Source organism: Neovison vison, chromosome 11 (genome assembly GCF_020171115.1).
Source record: "Neovison vison isolate M4711 chromosome 11, ASM_NN_V1, whole genome shotgun sequence".
Taxonomy (NCBI): Eukaryota; Metazoa; Chordata; class Mammalia; order Carnivora; family Mustelidae; genus Neogale; species Neogale vison.
Genome location: NC_058101.1, coordinates 32,939,934 through 32,952,815, shown reverse-complemented (window position 1 = coordinate 32,952,815; position 12,882 = coordinate 32,939,934). Strand labels below are relative to the sequence as shown.

General features: G+C 37.8%; 1 protein-coding gene across 4 annotated transcripts in view; it reads right to left on the bottom strand.

Annotated features, from left to right (window-relative positions):
* ATP8A1 (ATPase phospholipid transporting 8A1) overlaps nt 1–12,882 on the bottom strand; it is a 231,171-nt gene that overhangs the window by 118,623 nt on the left and 99,666 nt on the right. For all 4 annotated transcript variants that reach the window (XM_044224040.1, XM_044224041.1, XM_044224043.1 and 1 more), the window contains 4 exons: nt 12,171–12,243; nt 9,821–9,926; nt 8,239–8,321; nt 3,087–3,136 (listed from right to left, as the gene is read on the bottom strand). In XM_044224040.1, the coding sequence (XP_044079975.1) occupies nt 3,087–3,136; nt 8,239–8,321; nt 9,821–9,926; nt 12,171–12,243 (312 nt within the window). The remainder of the gene's footprint in view (nt 1–3,086; nt 3,137–8,238; nt 8,322–9,820; nt 9,927–12,170; nt 12,244–12,882) is intronic.

Genomic DNA, 12,882 nt, shown 5'->3' with positions numbered 1-12,882 from the left:
TGCAGGACTTGGAACACCTTCTCCATTCTCCAAGTCTTTAATGCACCCTCATCCTCCAGACCCTTGGAATTTTTGCAGTTCACCTTGATGGAAGCCTCAGACAAGAAATTCTCATCCTTTCTGCCATTAACACCTACACATTCATGCATTTCCTGGCTGGGCATCATCCCCTCTGCTTCTTTTTCTGATGATGGAGGAAGTATTTCCTTTCCTCCCAAAGACCTTCCTTTCCCACGTGTTGTGAACGCCCGCTCTTCCTCAGTAACCTCACTCCTAAAGTTATGCTGCTCTCCACTGAGAGTACATCGTCCCCTTCTAGACGGCGTCTCTCTTATCAGTATTTAAACATATTGGAGTCTCTTGCCTCTGAAACTCAGCCCAAACAACCCACCCTCCCGGAGCCACATCCCTTTCACAACTCAACCCCAAGCAACTGCTGTATGCGCGGTCTCTGCTTACATCCCCTGTGCGCCCCCTCTGTGTGCCACCCCCATAGGCCCCCATCATTCCCACCTGGCTTCTCTCCTGACCCTCCCAATGAAGGGTTCAACCCATCAAACACTTCCCCTCTTCAGCTCACCTAACCTTGCTGTGGTCTCTGACACAGACGACCTCTGTCACCTCGGGGAGAAAAAAAGCCTCTTCTCCTGGCTCTGCGTAGTTTCCCTCCCTTTACCCTCTACGGCTCTAACCACAAAACAATCTCCTTTCCTGATTCCCCCCTTCTAATCAACCCTTAGAAGTTAGAGTTAGTCATAGCAAATCCTCAGTCTTTCTTGTTTCCCTCACTCCACTCTATATTTTATATTCAGGAGATCCAACTCATTTTTGTGGCTTTGATTGCTGTGGACAGGCCAACAACAACCACACTGAAATCTCAGCCACAGGCTTCTCTATGTGGTCCGGGTCCTCACAACCACCGCCTACCTGCGACACCTCCATGTGTGTATCTCACGGGCACCTCAAACAGGAAGATTCAATCATCTCCTCCTGCACATCTATTCTTCTCCCTGGATGTGCCTTCTGTGTAAACTGTCCCTCTACCCACCCAGCTGTTCACATCAGAGACACCAACCCCCCCCTTTTCTTCTTTCACCCCCAGTCCATCCCAATGGCCCCCTGACATTCTTCCAAAAGGTATCTGGAGTCTATCAACTTCGCTTTCTTTGTGCTACCATCATCCTCGTCCAAACCACTAATGTTTTTTCCAGACTCTCTTTGAAGACCTCCGTAGTCACTTTTCTCACTTTTGTCCTCAAGCTCACCCCCCATCACCCCTAACCTTGCTTTATTTTTCTTTGTGGTTCTTTAAGATATGTGATAATAAACAAACATACCCAATGCTAATTGATATACTACTTAAAATAATTTGAAGGTATAATGCAAGTAGACTTGGGAAAAACAGCCACTTTGACATGAAAAAAAAGTGGGGGATACATTTTGGAAATACCTATTACAGTTACTCATCAACCTCTCATGCATTTTCCCTTAAGCCTTCCAGTGCATACAAGTAAGGAAAACAGTGTTTAAATAATACATTAGAAAGACCCTGTTATTTTTTATATTAACCAAGGCATGTGGCCACCCCCAACAAGTCAACAATCAAAGTTGGCATTGAAAAGGAAATGCCTTTTCTTATTTTTTTTTCCAGTAAGCTATGTTTTTTTAAAAAAAATTTTGTGTTTATGTAAATTCCAGTTTGTTAACATACAGTGTAATATCAGTTTTAGGTGTACAATTTAGTGATTCAACACTTCCATATATCACCCAACGCTCATCACAGGTGCCTTCCTTCATCCCCATCACCTACGTAACCCATGCTCCCACCCACCTCCCCCTGGTAATCATCAGTTTGTTCTCTATACTTAAATCTGTTTCTTCGTTTCCCTCTCTCTTTTTGTCCCCCATGATTGTTTGCTTCGTTTCTTAAATTCCACATAGGAGTGAAATTATATGAGATTTGTCTTTCTTTGACTGACTAATTTTGCTTGGGATAATGCTCTTTAGTGACACCCATGTCTTTGCAAATGGAGAGACTGCATTTCTTTTTATGGCTGAGTAATACTCCATTTTGTATATCTACCACATTTTCATCCAGCCATCAGTTGAGGGACACTTAGGCCCTTCCCATAATTTGTCTATTGTTGTTAATGCTGCTATAAACATTGGGGTGCATGTGTCCCTTTGAATTAGTATTTTTTATATCCCTTGGATAAATATTTAGTAGTACAATTGCTAGATCATAGAGTAGTTCTATTTTTAACTTTTTGAGGAACTTTCATACTGTGGGAAATGCCTTTTCTAATATATAATCTTGCCATATGGAGGAGAAAGTTCAAGAAGGTAAGTGAACACTTATTTCCTTAAACAGTGAAGTGTTACTTCCTGCCTGTGGCCTGACCTTAAGTGTCCTATTGTTAATGGTGATATAGTCTTTAAAGACTATCCTGTCTCATCCTGTCTGTTAACGGAGGCCTATTTGCCTCAGGAGTGTATTAGTTTGGAAATGTTGTAGTCATGCAAAAATAAAAAGCCAAACTCCTAGACTAATGCTGATTGTTATTAGAAGGTCTCTATTATTTGGCGTTAAAAAATAAAGTTAAGTAGGATAAGCTCCTTGATGTCTGCTTTTTCCTACTAAACGGTAACTGGTTTTATACCTGACAGAGAGACGGGTATGGTTTCTGAAATCCCAAAGATAGATAGATAGACTGCTGGGTTCCTAACTCTTGATAGGGATTCGGTACACATAAATCCTGCTGTCTCTAAGTATAACGATGTTTCCAGATCACCAGCCATGAGAATCCTGGTCCTATAACCCACAGTTGTGATGCAGACCTGCTTTGTTCAAAAATATTTTTATGGTGCCTCCAGGAGTCATGTCTGGCAATACTCTGAAGATAGGTGTTTATGATTTCTTAGCTGCTATGAACAATTATAAGCTATAATGTAGATTTAAATTAATATTTATTCTAAAAAAGTTAAAAAAATAAAGCATAACTTTCTAGTTACTTAAAAGGGAAAGAACAAAAATATATAGGAATTTATCTTACGGATAGATACAAATCACAGAGCAGATGTCTTACCTGGTGAATTCCAGAACATTCAGTAATTCGTATCTTTCTTCTTGTCCCAACTATGAAGGAAAGGAATATATGATTACATCATGTTGGAAGTATTGTGGGTTTCTTGGAAATAAACCCTATGCATGAAGTTTTAATATAAAAAAAAACACACATAAAGCATCCCTTCTGAATACATTCTCTTTAAGCGAATTTATTAACTTCCAGGTTAAGAGGGAAGGCTGAACATACACATTTAATTTCTGTCTTTCCCAAAGCTTCACTAAAATGACAGTAAACACTTTAAAAAGTTAGAATGGCCAAAATTAACAGAACAGGAAACAACATGTGTTGGAGAGGATGTGGAGAAAGGGGAACCCTCTTACACTGTTGGTGGGAATGCAAGTTGGTGCAGCCTCTTTGGAGAACAGTGTGGAGATTCCTCAAGAAATTAAAAATAGAGCTTCCCTATGACCCTGCAATTGCACTCCTGGGTATTTACCCCAAAGACACAGATGTCGTGAAAAGAAGGGCCATCTGTACCCCAATGTTTATAGCAGCAATGGCCACGGTCGCCAAACTATGGAAAGAACCAAGATGCCCTTCAACGGATGAATGGATAAGGAAGATGTGGTCCATATACACTATGGAGTATTATGCCTCCATCAGAAAGGATGAATACCCAACTTTTGTAGCAACATGGACGGGACTGGAAGAAACTATGCTGAGTGAAATAAGTCAAGCAGAGAGAGTCAATTATCATATGGTTTCACTTATTTGTGGAGCATAACAAATAGCATGGAGGACAAGGGGCATTAGAGAGGAGAAAGGAATTTGGGTAAATGGGAAGGGGAGGTGAACCATGAGAGACTATGGACTCTGAAAAACAATCTGAGGGGTTTGAAGTGGCAGGGGGGTGGGAGGTTGGGGTACGAGGTGGTGGGTATTATAGAGGGCATGGCTTGCATGGAGCACTGGGTGTGGTGAAAAAATAATGAATAATGTTTTTCTGAAAATAAATAAATTGGAAAAAAAAATTAAAAAAAAAAAAAAAAAAAAAGAAAGCAGCTTACAATGGCGGGAAAATAAGAAAAGAGACAATAGCACCAGAAATGTGGAAGCTGGAGCACAGATCAGTAGGTGGTAGCTTAGCAGATCCAAGAAGGCTGAATGCCACAGCGGTCATGGGAAAATCTAAGAACCAACCTGATTTGTATGATCCTTACGTGGTTTAATGATATGAAAAAGTAGATAGCTCCAGAATTGTGAGGCAAGAGAGGGACCTAAAATGGGGGGAACTGGGTAAGATCCACTTGAAAAGAGCTCTCAGCCCTGGCCCTTCCTTTGGTCTGGAAGAATCTTTTGTCTAGAGTTGACCAGCACAGTTGAAGACATGGCATTGATATATTCATATTAAATGCTGGGCCCCAATATCTTAACCTACTCAGCCAGACCTTTCCAGGCAAAAATCTGGAGATTACTCTCTGGGGAATTCAACAAGCCCAAGAGAAGTCTTAAGGGTACAGACACCATGACTTCCCAAATGAATCTCCCAGACCACCCTACAGTAGAGCTCACTGTAGACAAAAATCCCCCTCAGGCTCTTAACTACCACATCTGCTTTCAAGTTCCTTCTTCTTAACCATGAGAGTACCAAAGATTAACAGACATCTAATGACCCTAACATCGAACAGAGATATCCAAAACCAACAGACAAAAGCAATTTGTAGGAAAAAGAATTCAAAACAAAATTTCCTGTGGACCAAAGAAGTTTCAGGTTTGGGTTTCCTGATGGGCCCAAGGGTCTGGTGGGTGGGTCCAGGATGTCTCTGCACATAGTACCAATCCCAGACTGAAGTGGTTTGTCACATGTGTCATTTCCTGCTCTACGTTGGAACCAACTACTGTGGCTTCCTGGTAGCATAAAACCTTTTTTGCAGGGTTTTACACCCTTGGAAATACTGCTGCATAGGCCAGCATACGCTTCTTAAGGGGACCTATGCAAAAAATGTGTGAAAGAATAAGACTGTTTATAATAATTCTTATGCTTTTATGAGAAATACTTATACCCTGGTTGGTGCTCTTTGGTGGTATGGGAGGAGACTGGCCTTATTATTCTGCATATTGCAATTTGTGTCAAAAACCCGGTAAAGTCTATCAGACATTTCCATACGCAAGAGCCACAGTGATGTAAATGCTGCTCTTTTCCCCTAAGTAGAAAATGAGAAATTCTGGAGAAGAACATTTGAAAGTTGATATTTTACTTTTGATGAAGTATGCTTTCTTCCAAAACTATATTCACTGCAGATGACTGTTTCAGACCATTTTATATTCTGGTAAAAACTACAGTTTAACTAAAGGCTTATAAATGCTTTGTAATTAAGCACTGTGTTAAATGCTTGTAAAAATTTTTAAAAGAAGATTTCAAAAAAACTATCATTATTTCTCTCAGGGAAGTAGTATGACATTCATGAAACAAGAACAGGATACTACTAAAAAGAAATACTGAAAGAACAAAACAAGCTTCTTGAAACCAAAAACATGGGAGCAGAAATTCAACAAAACAAAACATGAATAGTAAGTTAAGAAAATAAACCTAAAGAAAACTTCCAAAAAGCAGAGCAAAAAGTCTAAGGCATGAAAAGCAGGAGTATAAAAGCTAAAGATTAGTTCAAGAATTCTAAAGAGGGCAAAAAGATGGAAGGAAAATTGAATTATTCAAGAAAAATTTTCCAGAACTGAATTTTCCAAATGGAAAAAGGCCCACCAGTACTTAGCACAGTGGGTTAGAAATATTACCACTAAGGTATACTGTCACAAAATGTCCAAACTCTTGGGAGAAAGGTCCTACAACCTTCCAGAGTGTGGGGGAGAGGGTAGGGGTTAAGTCGCAAAAGATGTGGAATCACAGTAGCTTCTGATTTCTCAATGAGGTGTACTGGAAACCAGAAAATAGTGGAAAAATCAATATTTCTAAGGAAAATAATTTTTATCCTGTAATTCTATATTCATCTGGACTATCAATTAAGTATAATGGTAGGATGGAAAATGTTTAGACTTGAAAGGACTACAAAATAAATAAGCGAGTTACTCCCCATGTATCTTTTCCCAAAAAGCCACTAAAAAATGTATTCCACAGAAGTAAAAGAGTAAACCAAGAACAAGAAAGACATGGGATTTAGAAACAAAAGATCTAACACAGGACAGAAGTAAAGAAAGTTTTCAGGAAGATGAGAAAGCAATTCCAGGATGACAACCATGAACAGGATGGGGACCCATCAACCAGTGTGTCTCAGAGCCCTAGAGTCAAGAGCTGGACTCACGGAGGGCTATCACTAGTGTGCCCTCTGTTCCCAGAATAACTCTTTAATCTGAAGAAACAAACATGAAATGTCTTCCATCAAAACAGGGAAGTTACCAAGAAAGAAGATTTGAGACACAGGAAATAGTCCCATACAGAGGAATATCAAAAGGGATTCCCTGCGCTGTAGAAACAGGCCTTAGAACAAAGTTGGCACAGACCGAAAAGAATGGTGAACTTGTAGAGCCGTGATTAGGTGTGTCTCAAGGTAAGAACTGCCAACTGACAGATCACCTGGTGTGACTTAGTACACTTGGAGTATGTGTACTAAGAATGCATGGGAACAATCACTAATAGGTAGAGAGAAAATTAAGCAACTGAAAAAAAAAAAAGATAAGGGACTTATCTTTAGGAAATAAAGGAAAAATTATTTTCAGGAAATAATTTCTATCAGGAAACATAAAATTAAAGAAGAGAAAAAGATTCTTGAGTACAACAATGTTCAACTGTGAAGACTGGTACAGGCATAGTAACAAATACTAAGTCACGATTTTTTTTAGTGAGACGCAACGTATATACAATAAGGTAACACAGACGTTAAACACACAGCTTGGCAAAAATTATGCCTTTTCCAATGGTATGATGGTGTAACCACCAATGCCACTGAGATGTAGAACATTCCCGTCACCCCATAAATTCCCTGTGCTCTCCTCTGATCCATGTCCTCTCTGACCCTGAGACAACCACTGTTCTGAATTCTACTGCCATGATTGCTTTTGTCTCATCTTGAGAGCACGCACTCCTTTGGGTCTATCTTTGTCGGCTCGACATGAAGTTTTTGAGACTTATCCATGTTCTTGAGGAATCCACAATTCCTCCCTTTTTATTGTTTGGATAGTCCGCTGGAAGTGTATATCACAATTTGTTTACCCCTTCTCTTGCGGATGGATATTTGGTTTGTTGCCAGTGTTTGACTACTTTGAATAAAGCTGCTGTGAACATTCCATTAGGTATCTGTCTGTGGACACAAGCTTTCATTTCTCCTGGGTATGTGCGAGTACAGTTGCTGGGCCAGGTGCCTGTTTATCTGCGTTAGAAAACTCTGAGGGGTTTGAAGTGGCGGGGGGTGGGAGGTTGGGGTACCAGGTGGTGGGTATTATAGAGGGCACGGCTTGCATGGAGCACTGGGTGTGGTGAAAAAATAATGAATACTGTTTTTCTGAAAATAAATAAATTGGAAAAAAAAAAAAAAAGAAAACTCTGAGGCTTTCCAAAGGGCTTGCGCCATTTCACACTTCAACTGACAACACATGGGTGCTTCACGAGCTCTCTATTCTCATTAACATTTGGTACGGACCGACCGTGTTTTTAATTTTATGGTGGGTATGTATATAGCACCTCATTGTGATTTCAATTTGCATTTCACTGATGGCTAATGATTTCTTATTTTCACATGCTCAGTGGTCATTCGTATATCTTCTTTTGTGAAATGTTTGCTCAAGTCTTTAGTGTATTTTAAAAATTAGGTCTGAATACTTGTTTCAGTAAAAGCTGTAATGTAATTATAGTAATATACAGTCATATAGTTAATATATATTCCGGGAAGGGATAGTGAATCAAGAGAGATAAATCCTCACTTAACATAACAGAAGACAAAGTCACTAGATGTGTTCAAATGGAGGAATGAAAACAGCTATCATTCATCACATATGTTTTTGAAAATAGATTTATAAGTGTCTGAAGAAAGAGATAAAGTGGCTGCTTCTGGGGCAAGGAACTTCTATTTTATTATGATCCTTTGATATTATTTTATCTTTGAAGTTATGCACACGTTACTGCTTTGATGAAAAAGACACTTAAAAAGAAATAACTTACTGAGTCTATAATCACTGAGTCCGGTGTTCTTCCAGTGAAAACAAAATTCAGTTGCTTGGCTGCTCTGACCAATGCTCCTTCATCTGTTTTAGGAAAAAAGGTAAAAGCAAATACATGGTGAGGTAAGATAATTACCCCTCGTAAAACAGAACTACATCACTACATTTTTCTATTGAATGTTAAAAGAATTAAAATTCTGTTTATCCTGGCCCCTGTTGAAATCCATTTCTTTTGAAATCATATGAAGGTGCCAAAGGAACGAGAAGACTCATCTTAAGGATCTGAGACTCGTATGGAACCAGGAGTCATATTTGACTGTTAACAGACCTAAGAAGGGTAATCTGAATGTACCATTGATCCAGAATATTCTATAAAAATTTTTTCTCAAAATAAATGCACAACATTGTCTTACGTTTTATGCTTTTCCTCCTAAACCACTGAATGTAGAGAAATGCGAATGGAGGATTCAATTTAAATGGATATAAATGCATGAAGCTGTACATTTGGAACTACTGTAACACTATGTGTCAACTCTACTCAAAAAAGAGAGAAATTGGACAAAGGGGAAAAAAAGAAAAAAGAAATGGATATAAATGAACCAATGTTTATTTTATTATCTATTACTTTCATCACCATATTATATCAAACTTTCTTGTTGCTGCGGGCAGGGATAAGAAACACTCACATAGGGTCCATCCTAACAATATGAGATGTAACATTTCTTCTGCTTTTTAGAAATTTTCCTTTTTAGGAATTTGACCTTGCATTCTGCAAGGTCACAGGTGCTGGTTTAGAATACAGTTAAAACACTAAAGCAAAGGTCTTTAAAGTATGTTCCTTTCCTTCTTCCCTAAAATCTCATAATCATCAAACTGTCCAATTTTACACTGAAAATAAGTTTAAAATTAAGCCTCAGCATTAAATATTGATAACCATGCTAATACATATTTTATGGCATCCCATTCAAATGGTGAACTTTCTTCATCCAAATGCATGTGCAACAAGCTCCCTGACCATCATTTCCAGAAGAGGAAAGCAAAATTGTTATTTTCAAAGAAGGGAGGAGACTACTATGTGTGTAAAAAAAGTACTTTTTGTGTGAATTTTATTATTCCAATTTCCATACAATTTATGTCATATGCTAATAATTATGTATATAAGGTTATATATTTTATTTTTTAAAGATTTTATTTATTTATTTATTTGATAGAGATCACAAGTAGGCAGAGAGGTGGGCAGAGAGAGAGGAAGGGAAGCAGGCTCCCAGCTGAGCAGAGAGCCCGACATGGGGCTCGATCCCAGGACCCTGGGATTATGACCTGAGCCCAAGGCAGAGGCTTTACCCCACTGAGCCACCCAGGCGCCCCAAGGTTATATATTTTAACATATATATATATATATATATATATACATATTTAATTCTGAAAACTAGGTTTTCTAATTAATAAATACATTTTTGTTATTTAAAAACATAACTTGGTTATTTTACTTTTTACAAATTAAACTGATATTTTTCTAGACAACCTCAAATTTCAGAACAATTTTCCACTGGAAAAATGCATTATAACTTCTTCCTTTGTACCTGGAGATGCTGCTTGGTAAATAATCTTATCACCTTCTCGCTCTGGTACTGCTGTGTGACAAACTGCCATCATTGTAAGAAATTCACATATTATAGGTGCAGTTGGCTGTAAGAAAGAAACACACAATTCAACCCTTTTCATTTAAATATTTTGACACTAATGACAGCAAAATTACTTATGTCTATTAAGACTATAGCTGTTCAGCATTGAAGGTGTAAGGTTAGAGACAATAAAGAAGCCTATCTCTGTTATGAGGAAAACATATTTTTAACTAAAATCATTCATTCTTACACTCTTTCATTCATTTTCCCAAACATTTACACAAAACAACTTGGTGTGTCAAATGAAAATAGCACAGTGAAAAAAGGTAGATATGGTCAAATCCTGTTCTCGGAAGACAGGAGAGAAATTCTAAAATGCTCATTTACCTGGATCTAATTCCTGATTAGATTTAAACTTTAGGCATCTGATCTTACTGGGGTTCCACCATTTTGTGCTGGGGTGATGATGGCAGAGGATTCCTCTGTAATGCCTTGTCCTTCTCTCTCCACAAAAGATGGCCTTAACTTGATACATGTTTTACTAAATAAAAAGAATTGCTTGAGCAATTGCTATGTATAATGGGATGGATTCTTACAGCCTGAGAAAAGACATAAAAGTGGATCGTTTCTGCAAGGAACTTAGAGTTTATAGGAGAAAAGTAGCCAGATCCTTTTTTTTTTCTTTCTTGTGTGTGTGTGTGTGTGTGTGTGTGTGTGTGTAGGCTTCACCCTCTGCATGGAGCCCAGCTTGGGGCTCAAATTCATGACCCCAAGATCAAGACGTGAGCTGAAATCAAGAGTCAGATGCCCAACAGACTGAACCACCCAGGTGCCCCAGAAGCCAGATCTTTGAACTTAAACATCTTGCTGTTTGGTTCTGGATGAAGATAAATAACAAATAAAAAATATCCTTTTATGCCCTTGGACCAAAAAACAAAACAAAAACCCAAAAAACATATGAAGTGATTGGGAAGGTCAATCACAACATTATTTGAAAAATCTATTTTCAGGTTAGTACAGTAGACAAAACAGACATGGTCCTTGCTGTGTGAAGCCTAGCTTGTGGGGAAGACAGACACAGATAAATACATAAATATTTACGTATAGTGTGAAAGGACTATAAAGGAGAGAATGTGCAAATATCATGTAATGTGACCTGGGCCAGTCTGTGGTTATTCTCAAGATAATTTGAGATTTAAGCTGCGGTTTTAGCCTCATAAAGAACTGAGCCAAGGGTTTTGCATCAAGGAGGGATCACGCAAGACTGAAAAGATCCTATAGAAGGAAGAAACGAGGCGTGTTTGAGAAAAGAAAAGCCAGTGTGGCCTGAGGAGAAAGAAAAGAGCAGAGTGGATACAAGGAGACTGGCAAAGGGAGGCTGGCAGTGGACTCAGGGAGGGAAAGTGAGAATGAAGTAAAGAAGATATTTCAGATATATTCTAGAAGTTGCGATTGACAAGGGCTTGGCCACTCTATAGAGCTGGAGATGGATGGAAAAGGAGGTATCCAAAGCAGCTCTTAAGTTCCTGGAAAGAGAATTAAAATAGGTGATAGAGCAATCCAAACCAGAGAACGCAGAGGGAAGAAGCGGTCTAGGTCTTGTGGATCCTGAACCTCATATTCTATGGAAGGTTTGCTTAAGAAGAAAGGATCCCCAAAGTACCTGTAAGACACCTTGCTAGAGCTCCACCCCACAGCACAGGTTAGTAAGCCACCTGTGCTCAAGGAGCATGTTTTGAGGTAATGCGTTTGAGTGTAGGTTTTGATATATTGAGCTTGGAGTGATAATGAGAAAAGGTTCTGGGGTTAAGACTCCAGGAAGCCATATTATTTGATCCAATGGAATTTTTGTGAAGTGTCAGTAACTTCACAAGTACAATGGTCACAGTGGGTAGAAGTTTCCAGAATTCTTTTTGTATAGATTGGGGACTGGCCAAACAGATAGTTTGAGCTGGTGAATAGTGAGCTATTCTATAGCTATATTCTATTTAGAATTCTAAACAGAATTCTATTAATTATAGAATTATAATTCTATATTTTAAAATATAGAATTATATCTATATTCTACAGAATATAGAATAGAAGATAGAATATTGATTAACAAGAATTTCAAAACTAAATTCCTAATAGCCATGAATTTGTGTGGGCCAAGTAAAAAGGATTTAAAAGTAGCAGATCTGTATAAGTATTAAAAATAATCATGAAACTAAAAAAAAAAAAAAGAATACACAAACATGGAAGATAATTCGGAGAAATACTCATTAGCTTTCACTCATCAACAAAAAGATAATGGTTTTATGTTGCTTACGTGATTATTTTGGAGGTTTTCCAGCAATGATGTATCACTAAATGTTTTTTCGTCTCCAAACTGTGAGCTCTGCCTGAAGGGGAAAATGGAGCAAATCTGGTTCATTTATATAAGCCACTGATCTATTTGTCACTTACTTTTTAAATAAATCATTATGCCTGTAAACCTTTAATATATTAAATATAATTTGGTCTGCATTTCTAGATAAGATACCATAGATTTCATAACTGCACCATACATTATTTTCAAGCATTCTAAAATGTGATAGACTTCCGCAGTGTAATAAAAAATAGTATTTTATAGTTCATTCTTCTGCAGTGGAATTACACTGTAATCACATGAATTTTTAAAAAGTAACAACACTGCTAAAATACCTAGAAGTGAATTTCTATTTCCATAATTTTTTTCAAGTTTTTAGAACTTGAGAATAAAGTTATAAAAAAAATTGACTCTTTTACTTTAGCCTATGAGAAATCTTTATTTGTAGAGACTAACACTACATGATAATCATATGGAACATAAAAATATGAGCAATAAGCTTTATATACATCTTATCAACATCTATCACTAAGAAATATCTGATATATTTATGTATATATCACATTTGTCCTGCATATGTAAGAACAAATCATAAAAATGTAGGGGGTTTTTTTGGTGTTGGGATTATCTTCAGATGAGCAAACACTTATGTGCTTCACATGAAATAAATGGA